Source organism: Aricia agestis, chromosome 17 (assembly GCF_905147365.1).
Source record: "Aricia agestis chromosome 17, ilAriAges1.1, whole genome shotgun sequence".
In the NCBI taxonomy this organism is placed as follows: Eukaryota; Metazoa; Arthropoda; class Insecta; order Lepidoptera; family Lycaenidae; genus Aricia; species Aricia agestis.
In genome coordinates this window covers 8,708,310-8,732,789 of record NC_056422.1, presented here as the reverse complement: position 1 = coordinate 8,732,789, position 24,480 = coordinate 8,708,310, and the positions used below count along the sequence as shown (strand labels likewise).

General features: G+C 36.2%; 1 protein-coding gene across 2 annotated transcripts; it reads left to right on the top strand.

Annotated features, from left to right (window-relative positions):
• Positions 1–998: 998 nt before the first annotated feature.
• Positions 999–23,837, top strand: LOC121735184 (succinate dehydrogenase [ubiquinone] flavoprotein subunit, mitochondrial). 2 transcript variants are annotated; one of them, XM_042125903.1, is made up of 13 exons: positions 999–1,161; positions 1,662–1,923; positions 2,415–2,488; positions 3,008–3,183; positions 8,325–8,477; positions 10,517–10,674; positions 12,140–12,304; positions 13,094–13,293; positions 14,862–15,059; positions 15,600–15,744; positions 19,201–19,436; positions 20,292–20,447; positions 23,415–23,837. In XM_042125903.1, the coding sequence occupies exons 1-12, from the start codon at positions 1,114–1,116 to the stop codon at positions 20,445–20,447; spliced, it is 1,971 nt and encodes a 656-aa protein (XP_041981837.1). In that variant the 5' UTR covers positions 999–1,113; the 3' UTR covers positions 23,415–23,837. The 2 variants fall into 2 exon arrangements, with proteins under 2 accessions (XP_041981837.1, XP_041981836.1); XM_042125902.1 differs by having other exon boundaries at positions 20,292–20,470; positions 23,414–23,837.
• Positions 23,838–24,480: the final 643 nt, after the last annotated feature.

Genomic DNA, 24,480 nt, shown 5'->3' with positions numbered 1-24,480 from the left:
ACTAACGAAATTTTTTCGAACTTCCGTCCTCATTGTACTTTAAATAAAATCTTATCAAGATCACGCCATAAAAGTTAATAAAAAATTAATACTTTGTTTATAATAATTTTTTAACTTGAACAAAAAACTAGAAATCCAAGTAATAGTGTCAAAAAAAAAATTGTTTCATTTATTATCACGTAATTGTTTTCATATCAATGAAGGACATGTATTAACTAAAAAAAAATATAAACAATGGACTATTCGATGCTTTTTAAAAAAAAATTTCTTACCTTTATTCTCTTGAAAATATTATGATTTTAAGAAACAATTTTTTTCTTAATAACAATATTTTATTGTTTTTAATACATATAAACTCCTAAAAAATACAAAAACAACGATGTACAACAAAGTGCAGAAATTTTTTTTTTGAAAAGGTGCAATAAAAATCGAAAAAAATTAATTAGTGTTCGTTTCATTTTTTCGCAGTTTGGCAGCTGACTGTCAACTTCATAATTAAGTGTCATGTTCAATAACATCCTAAAGGTTGTGACAGAAATTGTTAGGATTTTATTAGAATTTTCGTCGGTCGGTAAAATAATCGCCCGCCAAAAAGTTGTAGTGCGCGCCAGTTTAATCACATTGAAAGCAATTTTGTTAAAAACCACTAAGCAATAAATATTCAATACGTAAATAGTAAATATACGTTATAATTAATAATATTATGTACTGTTGTTAAAAAATTTACTGATAATAAGAGGGGGTAGAACTACCAATTTTTGGTTCCAACATCTACCTACAGTCTGTCAAAAAAGTCATGAAATTAAAAAGTGGCAACATCGTAGTATCATCCCTTTCAAATCAATCTAAGAAAAAAGGGATGACACTACGATGTTGCCACTTTTTAATTTCATGACTTTTTTGACAGACTGTAATTCTACCAATTTTTAGCATGACATCTACTGATTTTCTAAAATTCGGTGTGACAACACTGCAGCTGAGCTAAGCTGTCATTTGTCAAACACGGTCATTCGATTTTGTGGGGTGCCAAGTTCATGTTGGTGTTGTAAAAAATTTCTAGAATTTAATTATTACACATAGTTTGTACTCTAGGTGCGGACAGAGAGTTCCATCATGAGTGCACTAATGAAAGCAGCTGTGTCCCGCAGCCCTGCTGCATTGGTCAGTATAGAAATATTTAAATACGCAAAATTGTTTTGTTATGTAATCCAATATTCAAAAAAAATGTTTTTGCCGTGTATCGCCAAACAATTGTCCTCTACCACAGTGTCCTGAATAAATATAAGTATCTTAAACTTTAAACTTTATTTAAATACACTTATTAACATTACGTTTTTCAAGAAAACCTGTTAAACAGGTTTTGATTTTTGGAGCACTATTTCACAATATTTTTGTGTGGACTTGATACTATTTGCGGCATTTTAAGAGGGAATAGGGGAAGGTAAGAAAGGGAATAGGGTAGGGTAGGGGATTGGGCCTCCAGTGAACTCATTCACTCGGCGAAACACAGCGCAAGCGCTGCACTGTTTCACGCCGGTTTACTGTGAGCCCGTGGTATTTCTCCGGGCGAGCCGGCCCATTCGTGCCGAAGCATTTCTCTCCCACGTACAAATTTGAGAATTTTTTACGTGGGATTTTAAAATCTGCTTTTGTTATTCCAGGCTTCACACTTGTACAGAAATCTTCATCTTTCTGTGGGTGGGGCTACACCTTTAAAAGATGCATCGGTGAATTCGAATATGTCGAAAGCTTACACGGTGATTGATCACCACCATGATGCACTGGTGCTGGGTGCAGGAGGTGCTGGCTTGCGAGCTGCCTTTGGCTTGGTACAAGAAGGTTTCAAAACAGCCGTAGTGACTAAACTGTTCCCAACACGATCCCACACTGTGGCAGCTCAAGGAGGCATTAATGCTGCTCTGGGTAAGTAATTTTAATCAGTTTAATGTTGATTCAAAAGTTTTAGTAGAAACCTCTGATGAAAATAATATCCTAGTATTGTTTTCTAAGTATTTTTCAAGTTAAAGTCTTACTGCATTTCATTTCTGCTCAAAGTGACAAGTTTTACTTCATGACTACCTTGTGACAACTACTGAAATTAAACCTTTGCGCCCAAAATTAGTTCATCTCGCAAGAACATACATTTTATCTTGAACTAAAATTATTGTATGTCCTTTCCTGAGATTCAAAGAACCTTTGTACCAAATTTCAGCAAAATTGGTTCAGCAGTTTGGGTGTGAAGAGAACAGCCAGATAGTATAAAATAATAATAATAGTATACGGATGGTATGGATTTTAGAGTTAAAATTCTATGACGTAATTATAGTATTCTATCAGTTTACCTTGTTTAATTATTAAACCCACAATAAATATACTTGTTGTTTTGACAATTACATAACTTATATAAATTTTAGGTAACATGGAGGATGACAACTGGCAATGGCACATGTATGATACAGTTAAGGGTTCAGATTGGCTCGGAGACCAGGTTTGTACCATAATGTGTATAAAGCTTAAATAAAAAAAAAACAACTGTCATTTGGAAAAAAATAATCTGTGTTGGTTGCTGAATGTAAAAACTTGTTACTTACTATAAATTTAATAATTTTATGCAGTATAATAATTTTACAGTAATAGTTGTGATGACAGTTCATAATAATTTTTTTATAGAAAAATATTGTTATGTAAGTACTTAACTTGAGAGGCAGGAGGCAGGCAGTAGTAGATCAGTCATCTTGGCGTTCATTAAGAGAGGCCTATGTCCAGCAGTGGACGACTATAGGCCGATATGATGATGATGATGAAGTACTTAACTTACATAACAATATTTTTATATTTAATTAATTATTCATAAAATAATATTATACAATAATTGTTGATATTGTTGTTATTTAAATAAAAACAGTGATAATATTTTGTAATACAATAATACACAGAAGCTTATAACAATAACATATTATGTGGTTTAATTTTATGTCACTATAATCTTTTGTAATTCCTTTTTCAGGATGCCATCCACTACATGACAAGGGAGGCACCCCACGCTGTTATTGAGCTGGACAACTATGGTATGCCCTTCTCTCGCACACCCGAAGGCAAAATCTACCAGAGAGCCTTTGGAGGACAGTCACTCAAATTCGGCAAAGGTGGCCAGGCTCACAGGTGCTGTGCGGTTGCTGACAGGTAAGGAATTACTTTCAGAATTAAATTAGTATATTATCATCGTTTAGTTTCTATCACCATATCGTCATGATCGTAGAATAAAGACTGATCTGATTTTTTTCAATTTTTGGTTTATTGCACAAATCGACAAGTCGATTTATGTGTTTTATCGACTGATTATAAAATTTTATAAAAAAATCCACTAAATGCCTGATTTATAGACTAGAAAACGGATTTGATTGTGTGACCTATTACAACGACGGATTAAACAATGCGTCTGAGTTCGGTGGATGCCGCCGTCCCCCACCCCCCGCTCACCGCGGCGGATGGTCAATACCGTCCCTGTTCTACGGTGTTACGCGTACTTTTTACTCGTAACGCACTTTTTAATAATTTTTAAATAATATTAAAATAGTTTATAATACGTATTAGGCATATATAACTCGAATAAGTTAAAAATATTATGCATTCAAGGTTAAAACGGATGTTAGCGTTTGTGTAAAATGGTGATAATATTATGGGTAAGTGAATATCATAATATTTTGTTGCTTTGTAAAGACTTGAGATGCTGTTTACTTATAAATTAAATACTTTCGCTACATTAAATAGCTGCAGTAGAAAATTGATTGTTACGCGACCGAACAGATGACTTAATTTTCTTATCCACCGTACAACGACGGATTTAATAAATCCGTCGTTGTTCTAAGGACTTACTTTTTTGGTATATGATTTTAGTATTTACACTGATAAAGCTTTATAAAAGTAACTATATATGAGTCAAAACTCTTCTTTATTTTTTCTGTAGGTACTTTTTTATTGACGGAATTAACCAATCGTCATTATTCTATGGATAATTTAAGGGCGTACCGTATAAACCGTCATTTTTCTATGGATAGATGCTGGTTGGATTTGCATATCCGTCGTTATTCTTGGCACACAATTTAACATAGGTCGTTTTTTGATAAAAAAATAATAAAGATATAATGACATTTTAAATTGTAATTTGATTTAACCGTTAGCATAACGCTTATTTTAATGCCTTTTTTTCATTGATGTTTAAAATTTCTAATATTTATGCTTTTTGAAATTATTTTCAAAATGTTCAACTTTGATAAGTTTCATCTTAAGAACCGCACTGCCTTATATCACTCTGCAATCCCAATGTCACCTTTGCTTGTCTTGTATAGCATGACATATTCTAAGAGTACACAATATAACAAATTGGCTAAATAATTTTTGCTGCTTGAAGAAAAAAAAGTAAGTTCTAGGTAGGCACCTAGCACTTACATATATTTTTTAGCGGAGCAGACTCCTGTAATGCAATGGCGTTATAGGTGTCTGCTCCGCTAAAAAATAGTACAACAACAATATTAATAATTTAATTCATACAAATTTTATACTACAAAATTTCAGCTGAAATATTGTCAACTTAGCAAATGTATGGAATTATGCCTTTTCAGAAGACGTGTTCAAGAACCATTTCATAAAGGTAAATAATATCACCAAGATAAATTATTTGCCTCCATTTCTATTCCTGAATAAAATGACGATCCTTTTATGCCTGCAGGTGAAATGACGCCTATTGGAGCAAACGAATTTCCTCAATCAGAAACCTCACAAGTTCTCAGCAACGTTAGATTCTCAACAACGTTGACTCCCATTTTTAGTACTTTATCATCTCTATTAACTGAAAATATTCAAGATTATTCTCAAGTGTTAGTACCCAAAACTCCAACATCAACACCAGTAAAAAGACTTGCAAAATGTGATGACCCGTTTTGTTGCCAACATGAAACTGATGATTTTTTCTGCCCTTCTGTATCTACTATTTGCTCGAACCGAACTCAAACCAACCATTTTGCATGTCTTTTTACTGGTGTTGCAGTTGGAGTTTTGGGTAGTAACTAACACTTGAGAATAATCTTGAATATTTTCAGTTATTGAAGATGATGAAGTATTAAATTATTTTTTACTAAGACTGATGAGTTCATATTGGGTTTAAAAATCTTACCACGAAACGGTTCTCTCTATTGTAATAAGTATTTTACTTGTTTAGACAATTACTGTTGTTTTATTATACATTTTATATAGCATTTTTTCATAATAATATTTATTTTTAAATATATATTGTATCGTATAATAATGCACGTGGGAGAGCCATGGTTTTGCACGAAACTGGCGTGAAACAGCGCTTGCGCTGTGTTTCGCCGAGTGGGTGAGTTCACCGGAGGCCCTATTCCCTTCCCCACCCTCCCCTATTCTTTTCCCTATCCTTTTCTATTCCCTTCCCTACCCTCCCCTATTCTTTTCCCTACTCTCTTCTATTCCCTTTTAATATGCCGGCAACGCCTCTTCTGATGTTGCGTGTGTCCATGGGCGACGGAAATTGCTTTCCATCAGGTGACCCGTTTGCTTGTTTGCCCCCTTATTGTATAAAAATATGTGTTATTTTTATATAAAAATATTTTTTGTAGAGGAATTAAGATCATTAAGTTTTTAAAAAGTTCTAATACATCAAGAATTTGATTATATATTATTGTTATTTCTTACTTAGCTTACTAAAAAAAACTGTTGTGAAAGTAATTAATGTTTTTATTCCATTTCCTAGACCTATAGTTTTCAAAACCGACGATAAAGTTAAAGACATATCCCTAGAATATTTACGGAATGTTTCAACCGTCACGAATCTAAAAACAAAACTCCATTACAATAACGTCGGTTTATTACATACGTCACATTATACTCCAGGAAATAACGACTAATGTGACTTTAAAAAAAAACTTCACAAATTAGGTATTTGTACTGTGAATCACATTATAAAATTCATAAAACCAAACCACATGCCCAAATTTCACGTCAACTAAATTACTAGTTCTAAAAATATGAAACAAAATACAACACAAAATCTTTGAAGGGCTCTCCTGTAAAATGGCTAAATTGCAGATCCGTCTTTGTTCTACGATTGCGACGATATGTCAGTCATTTTTACAAAATAACGCTAAATACACAAAATATGACTTTATTATTATTATTCAATATTCATGCAGGGCTGTTATTACATCAAGGCCTAGGATGTTAAGGAATTGAATCCATACATAAACATCATTATTTTACAAAAAAATGTAATCATGCCAAATTACTCAAATGACTCTCTATGGCACAATAATAATAACGGGCACTTAGCCAATATTGTTCCACTGAAAAACAAACAGTAGTTAACAGATGATAAACAGTCTAGTCTTCTAAAGTCTAGACATTATTATGTAAGTACTATAATATAGAAGAGTATACTTTATTTGCTTAATACATAATTAACGTCATAATAAGGTTATCTTTTTTGTTGTATGTGGCTTTTTACAATCGTTAAAGTAGATTAGGTATAGTCTGTCAAGAAAGTGAAGAAATTAAAAAGCGGCAACATCGTAGTGTCATCCCTTTCAAATCAATCTAAGAAAAAAGGGATGACACTACGATGTTGCCACTTTTTAATTTCTTCACTTTCTTGACAGACCTTCGCGAACCCTTCGCGCGTGAGTCCGACTCGCACTTGGCCGATTATTTTATTTTAATATTATTATTAATTATTAAAGTACACTTATAATAAAGGATTTTATAAAAATTTGAAATGTCTAATTGTTTCGATTTCAATAATGGTTTATTGAAATCGAGCAAAAAAGGCCAAACAAATCACTTTTGTTGTATGGAAGCCCTCCTTCATTATTAATTTTATTTTGTTTTTAGTATTATTTTGTTGTTATAGCGGCAACAGAAATACACAATCTATGAAAATTTCAGAAGTCTAGCTATAGTGGTTTTTGAGATACAGCCTGAAGACAGACGGACAGACATTGAAGTCTCAGGAATAGGGTCCCGTTTTTACCCCTTGGGTACGGAAGTCGGAACCCTAAAAACTAAATGATTTCTATAGAATGCTTTGATATTATCAAAAGTATTGTGTTATACATAAGATTAGATGACGCCCGCTCGCTACTCCGTATATTTTTCTGGGTTAAAAAGTTTCCTATGTCCTTTCCCGGGATTCAAAGTATCGCTATACCAAATTTCAGCAAAATTGGTTCAGTTGTTTGGACGTGAAGAGGTAACAGACAGACACACTTTTGCATTGATAATATTAGTAAGGATTTAATATTATTGTTGTTTGATATTCTGAAAATTATTGAATAATATGTGTACTTTTATGATTTGGATGAAATTTAGTTGGATTTTCATTTCATCCCAATAGTTCATCTTTGAGATTCAGAAGAGGACAACGTTTAAGTTCGGTGCAAAAAAGTGATAATATCTAGAACTGTATAAAAATAACATACATACGGTCGAATTGAGAAACCTCCTCCTTTTTGGAAGTCGGTTCAAAAACTGAAAATTGTAATATGAGCCTGCATTTTACTTGCGTTATCAATATGCCCTTGAACAAGCGGTTAGCGTTGTTTGCACAAGTCTGCGAACCGTGAGCCTAATAGCCTTTCCTTTTGTTACTCATTACTGAAGTTATGTAAAAACATTTTACTTGTATCTATTTTACCGCGTCATAACTCTTATGTCCTACGTTCTAGATGTTATGAATTTAAAAACAACCCCAGATACAAAACATTACAAATGTATGACTCATAATTTTGAGCCGATAAAATCGCTACAAGTGACTTACAAACTCATATGAAAGAGATAAACACTAACATCGCAAGAGCTGATGATGACGCTAAAAACACTCTTAATATGCTCTCAATCATGTCAAAGCTGTAAAAAAAATTACTTGCGGCCCGTGAATGAATGTTTTGTGAATAAGTTATAAGTATAAAAATGTTTTCTTATATTGCTAGTAGTTATTACAACTTAAAAACGTAGCTATGTGTCATTTTGTAATAAAAACTTTCTAGAAAAGCCCTCATTATGCATTATATTGGGCTTCTAGGGTTAAAACGAGTATAAGGCCTGCGGCCCCCAATTGATTTGTTTTGCCACCTTGTGGCCCTTGCCTGCCGAAAGGTTGCCGACCGCTGGTCTACACTCTACCCGTTTGGATGCTACTATGCCACAGACAGACACACACAGAGACACGTTAAACTTATAACACCCTTCTTTGGGGGTTAAAAAAATAATACTAGTATGGTTTCTGGAATCCTACATAACTTAATATTCTACAGAACGGGCCACTCGCTCCTGCACACGCTGTACGGTCAGTCCCTGCGCTACGACTGCGAGTACTTCATCGAGTACTTCGCGCTAGACCTGCTAATGGAGGACGGCGTATGCAAGGGCTGCATCGCACTCAACCTCGAGGATGGAACTCTGCACAGGTAATACATGCAATTACTTTCTTACTCTTACTGCCGCACTCAGAGTGGATCATTAACTATTCAAAATGTTGACATAAGCCCCATACATTATCTGTCAAACTCTTTCTTAAACTGAAATTCATAAACCGCTCTTACCGCTGAGATCACTCTCAAGATCATTAGGATCTTAGGCCGCGCACAGTGGATCGAAAATCGAGTTTCATAGACATAGGAACTTGAATTTCCAGATGTCATTTTTTTGGGCTGAAATATGTTCTCCTAGTTATTACATAATAAAATGTTAAAAGACTCAGTTACGTGTAATAATAAGAGAGTTATAATTTTTTAAAGAAATTTTTGTATGGAGCCGACATGAAAAATGAGCATATCTCTGGAATCGCATGGTTGGCCGTTATATCCTTATACACTATTATAGTACTAATTATTACTCATATTTTGACATATTTTGTATTACGGCACCGCCTGCGATTTTTTTCTAAAATTCGTCAAAATTTAAAAATATTTATTTTATTACTATTTCTTGCAATGATTTATGTTGTTGTTAAAAATGAGGTCTAATTAATTATATTTTAATACCATATGATCACATAAATAGTTTAAACAACAATGTACTTAACTTTCTTAATGATCTATTCTAAAATATGTTTGAGTGCTAACTGCTCATTAGGTTAGGTTATGTTCTGTAGGTAATCACTGCATGTACTCTTTGCTAAATGAATATTGAATTTCTGTTAAAATCTTTTGTTTAAATAACACAAAGGATAAATAGCTTAACTATGGAAAAGGTAAGTATATAAGTAAGTACTTAATTTTTCTAAATTATATTATTTGCAATCCAAATGAACTGAATAAGTGTTCATTAGTAAATAATGAAATATGTTTAAATGGGAATCATAATTGTGTACATTTTATATCATTATTAAATAATAAGACATACACAAAGCTCTAAGCCTACTAGCATAAGGTACTTAGTAACTAACTATAACTTTACTAACTTTATTTAATTTAGTTGCTTAGAAAAGGCTTTATTATCTTTATATAATATCTATACCCATCAAGCCCCGTACGAGCACCGGTGATCGCGGCAACAATAGACAGGCTATTGTGTCTTGTTTTTCCACAATCGAGGGATTAAAATTATATCTTTATGAGATAAAATATGAAAATAAAAATATTTTAAATAACTTTAATTGTAACAGCACATAAATGAAATTCTAACTTGAATTTCATTTATGTGCTGTGCAACAATTTGTATGTGTTGGTATAAGATTCGACACTTGATTTTAGAGGGCATTCATTTAAAACCGGTACGTACTAGACATTTGAATTATAATAAAGTAAATTTGCATTATTTATATAAAGAGTTATCTCTTTTTGGCTCAACTTGTACTGGGGTAGAGATGAAGCGTCGCGATGTTTTTGTCTCTAATAATAAAGTACACTGACAATCATGATAATGAAAAAAATAAAACAATATTTTTTTCTCTACTTACATTTAAACGTTTTTACGCCACGCAAAAAATTACTTTGGTGAAAGGTGATGATGATATAAGTGTATTTTGATAAGATATCACAAGAGGTCGTATATACGCCGATTTGATAAATATTAAATTGACAAATACTTGAGGCTTTATACTAAGGGTAGCCTAAAACTGCTGTATAATATCTAAGGAGTCTTAGCTGAAATTTTATTTTATATTTTCCCAAAAAAAAAATTTGACTGTAGAGTCATGTTATCATATTCGTGCATTCTTGATTCTAGCTTACGTAAGCTCAACTAAAAACGGTAATGCTAGGCTAAGATTAATTAATTCAATAAATAAAGCATAGAGTCCTCTGTCCTCCTTCTCTTAGGAGATGCAGTATCTTTTAGATATCATTAAACTATTCTACTTCCATTCGTTTATCAACTGTATCGAACTGCGAGGACGATTGGCCCTAAAGTTTCTTAATTTTGTTCTTACAAAGTTTCTCCCTGAACTTATTTTCATAGTCGTCATCATGTCGGTCAACGATTTAACTTTTTTAATACGCTTCAGGTTCCAAGCGAAGAACACGATCTTAGCGACGGGTGGTACAGGTCGCGCGTACTTCAGCTGCACCTCAGCCCACACGTGCACGGGCGACGGCACCGCCATGGCCGCGCGCGCCGGACTACAGAACGAGGACATGGAGTTTGTGCAGTTCCATCCCACCGGTGAGTAACAACCACAGAAATAAATCAAGATAGAACGGCTAAGCGGGTGGAGTACGCGTTTTTCAATCTTGCTCTGTCGTGCAAGATTCATTGAACGTTCATTTTGTCAACGCGCACGTCTCGACTTGATTACACCGGAGCGGTTGTGCAAAAATGCCTCATTGTGCAGTGTCTAAAAACAGAAGTACAAAAGTAAATCGGTCAAAAGGAGGTATTTCGTGCCACGGGTAAGTTATTTGTTTTAACTAAAAGCAAAGCAAAAATTGACACGAGCGCTTCCATAACAACGCATTCGCGTCGCCGTTCTATCTTGATTTATTTCTGTGGTAACAACTAACAACCACTGGTCTTACATCACGATCAGTGCCGATAAGAGTGTAGACCACTTTATTTCCGCCGCCCCATGTCCGAAATCTTTCGGCCCCTTTGGACGCTGCCGCCCCTAGGCCACGGACTATACGGCCTATTTATAAACCCGGGGCTGATTATGACACGTGATAGGAATGTTTGTATCTAAGTGAATGTAACAAAAACAAAAAGTATGTATGTAAATGTACTATCAGAGAAGTTGATTCCTATGCAAATCGGGGACCTAAGTAGTTTGTTTGCGTTACGTCAAACCCAGCTGACACATCACAATTAACATTGAATTGACATATTCGACCAAATAACGTTGGTCTGTCAATTGCATAGAAATCAACTTCCTCGATGGTACCATCGAGGAAGTTGATTCCTATGCAGTTGATGGACCTACGTCATGTGGTCAGCTTATGTCAATTCAATCTTAGCTGTGATCGGTCGTCTGGGTTTGACTTAACGCGACCAAATTACTTAGGTCCGCGATCTGCCTAGTAATCAACTTCTCTGATGGTACTTAGTTATTTCTATATGCTTCGAAATTAGACTACTTATTATGTTATGTTAAACCGAGTATATTAATATGACTGCTATTGAAGGAGGTGTGCAGCTGTTACATAATCTAGTAACGAGATATTTGCTAATATAGTAACAAATTATGGCATCATCCTTTATCCTTTCCCGAGACTCAAGGGTTCACCAAAATATCAGAAAGGCTAACAGACTCCCAGACAGGCAAACATCCACATATAATCTTATATATAAAATTATCGTGTCATTATCGTATCACAATGTTAGTCTACGTACTCCTCCGAAACGGCTTTACTGATTTTAACCAAATTTTATATGCATATTCAGTGGGTTTGAGAATCGGCTACTGAGTACTTTTTATATTGATAAGTGCATTTTTTGAATAAATAATAGTAAATTATTACAATTCGAGACTGACGGCGACCATTGTTTATGCGACGGGATAGCGATGGACGTTGCCATGGTGACATACTTATTTAGTCACTTCAATAAAATAATACGGGCGAAATACTTTATATGGCAAAGAAACGTTTGCCGGGACAGCTAGTATTATTATAAAATGATTTATTTCCTCCAGGTATCTACGGTGCGGGCTGCCTCATGACTGAGGGTTGTCGTGGCGAGGGCGGTTTCCTCGTTAACGCTAAAGGCGAGCGGTTCATGGAGCGGTACGCGCCCGTCGCCAAGGACTTGGCCAGCCGCGACGTCGTCTCCCGAGCTATGACAATGGAGATTATGGAAGGTGGGTTAATTTTTGAAAGAAGTAATTGCAAATAAACAACGAATCCAATAAATATTGTAGGTAACTTATTATAAAACAATCGTTAGCAACATATTTTATTAAGGGGTTGCATGCACAGGGTTCTTCTGATTACCCATTATCGACGTCGATTGTGCCCCCTAATACAATCACGGTAATGGCCCGATGCGAAAAGGGTTCTTTAATTTCAGAAATTAGACGGTGAACGTACGTTGACGTCTATGGCTTTGTTTATTAGCGCGTCGGCGCTCAAGTCGGCTTCTTGTATTTGAAGGTTCAAATCTCGCTGAAGAGAGTTTTTAATGTTTCTGGGTCTTGGATGTATTATATGCATCTATATATATAAAAATGGATTTTCAATTGTGTTAGTAACGCTAAAACTCAAAAACTGCTGAACGGATTGGGCTAATTTTAGTCTTAAAATATTCGTAGAAGTCCAGGGAAGGTTTTAAAGTGGCACAAAGTTCAGCGGGACAGCTAGTAATATGATAAAAATCTTAACTATAAAAAGTATTTAAATATACTTCCATTGTTTGGGACTTAAAATATATGACATACCCCTCATTCCACTTGACGTTAAAAACGATCAAAACGCTCAAAATAGGAGGCATTTTGAGGGTTTTGATCGTTTTTAACGTCAAGTGGAACGCGGGGATCGTGTGAAGAGACCAATGACCATATTCCATAATAATTATCGTTACTCTCGAATTTTATTCGACTTTACATTAATTGAAAGAATGACATTTTATATACTTAACCTAAACCCCCCAGGTCGCGGCTGCGGTCCCGAGAAGGACCACGTGCACCTGCAGCTGCACCACCTGCCGCAGGAGCAGCTGAAGCAGCGCCTGCCCGGCATCTCCGAGACCGCCATGATATTCGCCGGCGTGGACGTGACGCGCGAGCCCATACCCGTGCTGCCCACTGTGCATTACAACATGGGTGGTACGCCCACTAACTACCGTGGAGAGGTAAGGTGTTTGTATAGTTATACGAGAGTAGACAGAATGATAGAGTATGCCGTCTTAGAACTGATGTTGAAATTTTTAAATTTGATGTATTATGACGAAAATCGTCGCTAGGGTTCTTAACTTGTTACCTACGAATTTAAAAATATGACATATTCGATGGACGTGTTCCTCTTTGGTCGTATTGTTGTTTGTGTTTTGGCACATGCGATTAAAATTGACAGAATCTAATTTTGAAATATTTATTTTAAATATTTAAAAATAAATTATATCAGCCAGCGCGAGGCACATTCCGTTCATAATCCTAGTGAAACCCGACGAATTTGACAGATATTGAAACCTGTCCGTCTCTTTGCAGTCGAACTACTGGTAGTTATGTCTATTGTGGTTATACACTGCTTAGATATTGTCATTAGTAGGATTAATAATTAATAATTATACAGCGTGTAACAAAGCAAAGTCAATATATATATTCTGCGGATATCTTTAGTTGGGTTAGTGTTTATTGTTATAGACTGCGTAGACATCTTTAGTTAGGTTCAAATCAAATCAAATCAAAAATATTTTTATTCGGAGTAATTTTTTTACAAAAACTTTACCGAACGTCGATACTACGGTGCCTACCACCGGTTCGGGAACTACCCCGGCGAGAAGAACCGGCGTAAGAAACTCGCACGGGGCCATCTTTTACTAAAAAGATGGAAAATTACAATTTAAAACATATAACAGTACAACACGGTCACTGTGTGTTATATAACAATATTATGACTTAGGGCTATTTACAATAGGAATTACTTATAAAAAATATACTAGTAGCCTGTAAGAACCACCCTATTCCCAAGGTGTGTTGTCGATGAAATCATTGATTTTATAATAAGCTTTAGTACACAAACGTTCTTTTACTACATTTTTAAATTTATTGATAGAGAGATTTTGAACGTTTTCTGGGATTCTATTGTACAGGCGTATACACTGGCCTTTAAAAGATTTGTTGACTTTGCTAAGTCTGATCACTGGTATTTCTAATTTGTTCTTATTCCTAGTGTTAAAACAATGATAGTCGCTTTTCTTTTTGAAACTATTTAAGTTCTTTCTTACATAGGTACAGTACGTTATCCAAAACATATGAGATACGACGGTCAGAATATTTATATAGCGACCGCGATTCGCGGGCGCTACGCGCCTTGAACACGATCGCGCTTTTTGAGTAAAATGGACGTTGAAGTCACTGTTGCTGCTGCTCTGACATTGTTTGCGACTCCGAATAAAAGCGAGTGTAGATGATGTTCGCGCTTCGCGAGCCCTTTGTCCCGGGCCAAAAAACCGACACCGGATGAGGAAAGCCGCGAAGCGCGAATCGTGAAGCCGCGAAACCCTCCACACTCGCGGATCGCGGGATTTCGCGCCGCGAGTGTGGAGCCCGCATTAGTAATTTGGTCGCGTTATGTCAAACTCAGCTGACAGATCACGACTGACAGAGTTGCACCAAAATGACGTAGGTCTATCAAATGTCAACTGTACCCCATGATTTAAAAAAAAATCCTAGTCACGTAACTTGTTCATTTTCCCAGGTGATAGTCCACCGCAACGGCGCGGACCAGATCGTTCCCGGGCTGCTAGCGGCGGGCGAGGCGTCGTGCGCGTCCGTCCACGGCGCGAACCGGCTCGGCGCCAACTCGCTGCTCGACCTGGTGGTGTTCGGCCGCGCGTGCGCCCTCACCGTCGCCGATACCTCGCGCCCAGGGGACGCGCAGGCGCCCCTTAAAGAGGTACAGTTAATCTGGGATTTGGTTGCATGGAATGCACTCAGAGGCATTTAATGTTGATTAAACTTCAATTCAATGAAGAGTTGTACAAAGGTACCATCGAAGAAATTGACTCATGGGCATATGACGAATCTACGTCATTTGGCCGGTTTGAATTCTGTTTGTCTGAATTGATTGAAATTATTCAGTCTCTGTTGTAAAAAGGTCATAGATTGACAACAATATTACCTAAAACGTTCCATAACAGTGGTCCCCAACCTTTTTTTCCCACGGGCCACAAACATGTTTTGATCTTGGTGTCGCGGGCCGTAACAAAAATTTTTTAGGGTTAAAAACTAACGTTCTTCAGAATTAACGATTTTTAAAAATGGAAAAAATTCACGACTTTAACGACAACTTCACATTATTTTGCCGGTGGGCGTGAATTTCAAAATGGTTTAACATCATGCGGGCCACAGATAAAGTCCCGGCGGGCCGCATGCGGCCCCCGGGCCGCGGGTTGGGGATAGCTATTCCATAACGTGAACTATGAATTCATTACAGACAACCGGCCAGGAGAGCATCGCTAACCTGGACAAGGTGCGTCACGCCAACGGCAGCGTGAGCACGGCCGAGCTGCGCCTGCGCATGCAGAAGTGTATGCAGAAAAACGCCGCCGTCTTCAGACAAAAGAGCACGCTAGAAGAAGGTAAGATCACACTCCATATAGTTAAATATTTACTTTAAGGCCCAATTTCACCAACCTCTGTCACAGTATAGCAAAATTAGTCCGTACAGTAACGAAACGCCTTTGACGTCGCACGATGCCGCCACCGATGACAGGTACCGAGCAGATATGCCAGGGTTGCCACGAAACGGGAAATAAAATAAAAATAAAATATTGTGCTTGTAATGCAAATGTTATCATTTAGTCTGTTTAATCAGCGTGCTATATTTACATATTTATTTATTTTAAAAACTTTATGCACATATTATAGGTACAAAGGTGGACTTAATGCCGTATGGCATTATCTACCAGTCAACCTTTGGGCGATAGAAGGACAAAGTTGTATAGGTGCCAGTCTAGTTGAAAGAGGAAAAGACAGAAAAAAATAATAAATATATATTATAATTATAATATGTATATTGTATAATATTATACTATACTTATAATATACATATTATCACACATAAAATCCATACTTCCATACTAATATTATAAATGTAGAAGTGTGTCTGTCTGTCTGTTATCTCTTCACGCCTAAACGGCTGAACCGATTGAGCTGAAATTTGGTACAGAGATACTTTGAGTTCCGGGAAAAGACATAGGATACTTTTTATCCTGGAAAAATGTACGGCTCCCACGCGATAAACTAATTTTGGCGTCATCTAGTTATATATAAATAAAACTAATAACCATACGTAATATATTATTATATAATGACTATATTATAATAATATAATATAGTTGATCAATGATGATGCTAAAAATATTATAAATATTAATTTATGCCATAAATTATAAAAACTAAGAGTCTGCCAACTGTTTCAAGTAAAACTCACGTACCCTGCGCTTAAAAGTATCTCTGGTTTTTGACATCCTGATTTCCGGAGGAAGAGCGTTCCAGAGGAGAATGGCCTGGATATTAAAAGAAGAGTGGACGGAACTTGACTTGTAAGAAGGGCAACTTAAAAGCTGATTTGAAGTGGATCGGAGGTTTTTATCGTGCCTGCTGCAACGGTATTGAAAGTGAGGGGCGAGATATTTGGGAGTATGGGGATGATGCAGCAGTGAATATAGCACACACAGTGCCTGTACGTACTGGTAACCAGTGTCGCTTGGAGCGATACGAAGAAACATGGTCGTATTTTCGAAGGTTGAATATGAATCGTAGGCAATTATTAAACAATCGGTCGAGTTTATCGAGTTTGTCGGCATTAGGATCTAAACAGCACAGGTCACCATAGTATTATAGGAAAGTTAAGGGACTGGACCGGCAAGGTCTTGACCGGAGTGGAAAGGAAATTTTTGAGCCGGTAGATGAATCGTACATATTATGTCGTACTGCCAGATATTTACGTGAAACTTTATTTTTAGATGATTTTAGTTCTCTATTTAAAAAATTAATTAACCCATCAAGCCCCATAAGCTCACCGGTGAGCGAGACACAATAGAATAACAATAGATTTCCAAGGATCCACGAATCACTATTTACACTAATTAAAATAATGAAGACGCATTCGAAATTTCGAATATATAAAATATCCAATAATTAATCACACGTCAGGTGTAACAGAAGCACTTCAAAACTCTTATTACGTGCGCGGTAAGGGCGCGGTATGTTACACTTGATATGTGTACCTGGGTAGGTAGGTACTAATTAGTATGTAACAGGGTATTTGACAGATTTTTTATTTATTCTATACTAGCTGTGCCCCGCGATTTATAAGGTAAACTAAATTGTGTTTTTATAGGTAAATAGTTATTGATACGTAGAGACAAAATAAATTGTGTTTGATCATCGGAAACATCAATTTTTGGTCGGTTAAAAATGTAGCTTATGTGTTAATCCAGGACGTCAGCTACCTCCTTGTAAAATTTTGTCGAAATCGGTCCAGCCGCTTAAGCGTGAAGAAGTAACAAACATACAAACTCACAAACTCACATACTTTCAGCTTTATAATATTATTAGTAGGATTACTTCATTTGTTTTTAAAAAAGGATAATTAATACTCAGCACTAATGACGCGATACTATTCCGTTAAAAGAAATAGCTCCAAGAGGGAAGGGGGGGTTTTCTCGTTATATATAGATAACGGGCTGCGCCCCCCCAAGCATGAGATGGAGCGAAATCCTATTAATCAAATTACACTCGAAATCCGTATGTTTAGTTTAGATAAATTCACTTTTATAATAAATTACTTCGTTTGTTTGTAAAGAAAATAATTAAAACTCAGCACTAATGACGCGATACTATTCCGTTAAAAGCAATAGCTCCAGGAGGGGAGGGAGGGGTTTGGAGGGGCTGCGCCCCCCAAGCAGGAGACTGAGCAAAAGCCTATTGATATATTTAAAAAAATTAACATAACACCTCCTCCATTCCGGAAGTCGGTTAAAAATGTACACCATGTGTTAATCCAATATATCAGCTAACGGATTGTAAATTTTTGTCGAAATCGACTAACAAACAGCGGAGGAATCGTTGAACAAAAAAATCAAATTAAATCGAACATAACATCTCCTCCATTGAAAGTCGATTAAAAAGGTAGCCTATGTGTTAATCCAGGATGTCAGCTACCCCCTTGTAAAATTTTGTCGAAATCGGTCCAGCCGTTTAAGCGTGAAGAAGTAACAAACATACAAACTCACATACTTTCGGCTTTATAACAACGTAAACAATAAAACAGAGATGCAAATACATGCCGCCAAGGCGAACACAATATTAGTGTAAACTGTGAGCCGATATTTATGAAAATTTAAATCCTTTTTGTTTTTTGAATCAGATTTACATCCGTACACTGAACATTTATTATAATATCCCATTGTTTATAAGATAAGTTATCGTTTTACAACACAAAATTCGTAGACAACGCGCCAACGTCACCCCTGTGGGCGCAGGTATACAAACTCCGCGAGTTTGTGTACGCGGGCCCGCGCCGCCCGCTTCCCCGCGGGTACCATTACATACATTCGTTTCACTACTGTAGGGATATGTCATATTGCTATACTGTGCCTCTGTTAATGTTAACAGCTTGTTAAAATGTCATGTCTTCTCTTTCACTCACATAAAAAACGAAAGAGATAACGTGCTAAAAATTCGTAAATTAACTTTGTCAGACGTTGGTGAAATTGGGCCTTAAGTTAGTTTAAGGCCCTCAGTTCATTGGTTAAGGCCCTTAACCAATGAACTGAATTTAATATTTGCCTTGAAAATACTTTATACTCGTACCACACTTGACGAGAATTCCATTAATTATTGCGATAACGCTATAACATGTTATACTAATGTCATAAACTAACTAACTTTTCATTGTTATAAATAAATAATAACAATTTTAGTAAATATACAGGGGACAAAACACAGCCAGATTTTATAACAAGACAAAATAATAACAAAACAATTATACATGACATGCTTATTGACCTATTTAATATTTTGTACAGCCCAACGAAAAATCCACGAGATCTACGGCCAACTAAAGGATCTGCGTGTGGTGGACAAGTCTCTTATCTGGAACAGCGATCTGGTGGAATCCCTGGAACTTCAGAACCTCCTCATCAACTCGGTGCAAATTGTGGAGGGGGCGCTCGCCAGGGAGGAGAGCCGTGGCGCTCACGCTAGAGAGGACTTCAAGACGCGACGTGACGAATACGATTACTCGAAACCTTTGGAGGGACAGGTGAGGAATTTAGATTAACATACCATGTATTTTAAGTTTGTTTTTACGGCTTTGAGTCTTGATAGTGTTATTTTTATAAGTACTATCAGAGAAGTTGATTCCTTGGCAGATGGCAGACCTAAGTAATATGATCGCCTTAAGTCATCCCATCAGACCGATCACAGCTAACCTTGAATTGACATAAGCCGACCAATGACGTAGGTCCGTCAACTGTCTAGGAATCAATTTGTTCGATGGTACAATCAGAGAAATTATTTCATAGGCAGACTCCCTAGGAATCTGGTGGTACTTAACCGTAAAAAACTAATACCAAAAAAAAATAATTACACAGTGAATAACAATACAAGGTCTGCTTGTCTCGTCTCCGTCTGGCATATTAAAAGTCACACGGGACCTTGAATAGTATCTTTTTAATAAGAAAGAATTTCTATGCCATGTATGATACAGTAACCTTATAGCAATTATGTAAAAAAACATAAAGTTAATATACCTAGCAGAATAGATAAACAAAGGCCTGAGCAAGAGAGATGTCACTATCAGTAACACTGCGTGGTAAAAAGAGACGTGTGATACATGACAGCAGCACTCTTTTTTTGACGTCCAGTCGGCACGTGCCGCACGTTGACAATTTAATCTCATAGACGTCATGTTCAATCATGCTTGTGTAAGTGTATACGTACACATATTTTTCACACAGATGAAAACCAATTTCGGTTTCGTTTGACAGCTCGAGATTGTTGCTCTATTCCGCTAGGTATATTAACTTTATGGTAGAAAAGCGACATACAAAGGATATGGGCGAATATAATGACTATAATTAAAAAATAAACCTATAGCAATTATAACATTACACAGACGAAGCTGCCGTTCGAGCAGCACTGGCGCAAGCACACCGTGGCGGAGACGGACGCGGCGACCGGCGCCACCTGCCTCAGCTACCGACCCGTCATAGACGAGACCCTCGACGAGAAGGAGTGCAAGACCGTGCCCCCCATGATCCGCACATACTAAGTACGATAGAGTTTGCATACTATACAGGGTGCTTAATAAACCTTCCGGCCAAATTTTGATATATTGATCCTTGTTAAAAATAAAAACACACGTACTTTTTCTTTTATAATCACTCAGTACTAAATGTTGAGAAAAACCAAAAACACCACAATTATGGACACTACGCGCCATGGCCCATGCGCCGCCATCCTGCTTAGTAGTAATGGGAATTAATGCTATTTTCTATTAATTTCATTAACATGCTAATTTTGATATCTTAGCATGTTACGTGCTATTGCTTTGCTATTTGCTAAAAACGCAACATCCTGAATTCACGGTTCGCATCGCACTGCTCGCGTCGAGTATTATTTCGCATGGAGTGAAAAATAGCAATTCATAATTCATTAACAGTTAGCGCCGCGGTGCGAAACATCGCGGACTTGAATTATTTTTCATGATCGCTGACTAATTGCTGCGCACGATAATTTTAGCAGTCGTATTTTTTAGCAAGTACTATTAATTTAATGATTGCTTATGAGTAATTAACAATTAACTATTATTGCTAATGCTATTTTTACCAACACTACTGCTTAGGTTAACATTGATAACAGCGCCTCCCTGGCGCCACCCCCCGCGTCACCCCCGCTCTTCCCCTACATGCGTGAATGGCGAGAGGCGCCGGCCGCGCGTAATTCGTACGAAGTGACCATTAAGCATCAATTTTGTTTGGGATCAAATATGTTATTGTAAAAAAAATTACACTATTTTTTTGTTTAAATGGACTCTCTTAATGATACCTATGCCCTAAAAAATTTGGCCGGTAGGTTCAATTGCACCCTGTAGTGTGTAACAAAACAAAGTTATAATACTTAAGAGTATGTAATATGTATGTATGCTGTAACGAAACTATACTGTATTCGGCAAAACATGGTGGTAGCGGTCATTGACTCCCTGAACTGCCTGAACAAAAACTTGTCATTTTCTATACAAAGTCGCGATTGACAACATCTAACACATCATTGACCATCGCGGTTTATATAGAAAATGACAAGTTTTTGACAGGGAGTCAATGACCGCTACCGCCATGCTTCGCCGAGTACAGTATAAGTACTTTAGGGTGAGTAATTGAGTATGTGTTCCTTGTAGAGAGTTCACTGTGATAGTAGCAGCGACGAAAGACTGATTTTTTTTTCACTTTTGTGTGGGGTTAAACTCGTGACCCCGGGGTACTTGCCCATACAAAAGTAAAAAAAATGGTCTTTCAGCGCTGCTACTTTCACAGTAAACTCTCTACAAGAAACTCATACATACCCTAAAGTATAATCACTTAGTTTTGTTACGCCCTGTAGAGTGCATAGACCTTACTTAAGTGCATATTTCTTATAGAAACATAGATGTCAAAAGTAAGTCTTTCTCACGGTGAACTATATTTATGGGACACATACAAACAGTAAAGTATTATCGCTTTGTTAAACTCTGTATAACGACATAATTAAAGAAGTCACACTGCTCACATACCGAATACATACGCGAATGCCACGTAGCTGCATTGCCACGAGTCACGACGCACAACTTGAAAAAATGACTCACTTGCGCTGTCATAGTTTTGCACGATACAAGATTCAAGTGACAGTGCAAACGGCCAATCAGCTCCCGTAAAAACAGCTGACAAAAGCATGTCATAAAATATCTACGTAAAACATCGGAGTTTGACTTTTGCGGTGGAGCAACAGAGCTATGTGACTTCGCTTTAAGGCTGTTTGCATACCGCTAACGCCTCTAGTCCACCGACGCAGTTCGCTGCGAAACAGTGGCGAACCAGGAATAGAGCGAGATGCAATATAACGCATTGTCGTGTGGCAGATGAGACAGTAAATCGGTTCGCCATTGTTTCGCAGCGAACTGTGTCGGTGGACTAGAGGCGTAAGGGACAAAAAGTCGATATTCGATAAATTCAGTGGTTTAAAGAGGTTGACGGGTCAAGTAGATTTGTAAACCGGATTGCGGTGTGCAAACAGCCTAATGTCGCCTTTCACAAAACCAGTGTTTCTCAAGTAGCGAAGTTTTACTGATCAATTTTATAATAATATATCGGTAAATAACTTCTTTAGGCACTTAAATGTAGAAAAATCATTCCTTCAATTTACCTCTTATTGATTTCTACCTGTTATGGCTGGTTTACACGTATTAAGTAGATAAGTATTTAACTAAATTTTAAGTTATTTATTGCATGTAAACACAAAATTTAGTAGCAAGTAGTTAGTTAAAATTTAGTTAAGTACTAAACAAGGAAATTAGAATTTTGACTATTTTCTGTAAGGTTGGCAGGCGGGGCTTGTCACTTGACACATTTCCGGCAGGCACTTCAAATTAAGTTACTACTTATCTACTTAATACGTGTAAACCAGCCCTTAGTTTCGAGATCTTCCCGCTTAGTGATGCGCAATATAAACGATAAATGCTGACTGTTTTGATTATTTTAAGTATCTGACTTATTTATTTTTTATTTCTTATAAGTATTATTGTTTTAAAGTAAAATACTTGATTTGAAATACTAAACTGCTCCAATAAAGAATAATAATTTTCAGGATAATATCAAAAAAGTTCAAAATAAGCAATCTGTGCTCACATTTTATTTGCATGAGATATTTTCTTATTGCTATAATTTCTTCTTGCCTTAAAGGTGCACAATAAAATATGACTGTTTAAATATTATACAACTGAGTGAAACTTTTATACAGATTTTATCATCTTTGTACAATAGTGAAATAATATTTTTAACCAATCAAAAACATTTCTAACATATTTAAGTATCATTAAATCAAAGTACAGTGAGACTATAATGTTAATAGTTTTGGGGAAATGGCTTATTTCATTATATCGTCTCCCATGCTGATGGGCTAACGAAGATTGTCAGAACCATTAACAAATTGGTTTTACTGTACATAATAATATCATTAGATTATAGTATTTAAATATTTGTTTTAGATAATCTGTATGGGTGCTGACAGAACTAAGCAGTATTTTACGACGCCAGTCTGAAATCATTTGAAACGACGCTATTTATTTCATTAATCTTTAATAAAAATAAACTACAAATTCTACACCTATACTCAATTTGAATAAAACTTGCCAGATGTTACCATATTGTAATAAATTTAACATGTCGACGCTTAAAATGTTAATAATGACAGCATTTATAATTTTGTTAAGTGAATTCAAAGCACCAAGTACTTAAGGTAGCTTTACCTCATAATTAAAATTTAGCTCTACCTCAAGTAATTTATTCATCGATTATGAAATTTTTGAAATATTATTGAAATTATGTTGATATTATTCATTGAATCATTGCAATGTGTAATTTTTGAAATCGTATAGATAATAAGCGCAAATATATGTTTACAATATTAATCGGCGTCTTATTTGCTCCACATTTCATCACACTTATTTTGATTTTATTAGCTGTTATGCACGCAATTTTGCTATATTATGACGAAACCGTTGCAGACATAAGATATGTACACAGGCAGGCAGGCAGGTAGTACAGCTCACAGCTGACTACTAAAAGATAGACATAGCACTGCGAATAAATATACAAAGTCTGCATGTCTTTGTCTAGCACATTGTTAACGTCACGTGTGACACGACAGTTGACCTTTGAATAATTTATTACTACACGAAGCTGACCATTTAATAATTTATTGTTAAAATCTGAATAAGGTATAGTAAAGTTATGTATTAAGAAGGTGAACATTACAATCGACAAAGAAGCCGCTCGATCAAAAGGTATTGTTTGTTTTCTGTTACAACTTACATCTCGTTGTGAGGACGTAGCGCGTAGGTAGTAGGTACGTAGATTATTATTATTAAATACCTATACACTTTGTTTTTATTTTTAATTAAGATACCATTCTGGTGATCTGCAGGACAGGCTCAGCCTAGTGCAGACATCAAAGAAAATATCGGCCCTAAAACGTCTGTAATCTTAAAATAATATAATGTACCTGTAAAAATATTCTGTAGCAGATGTATTGTTGTTTTCAATAAATTATTA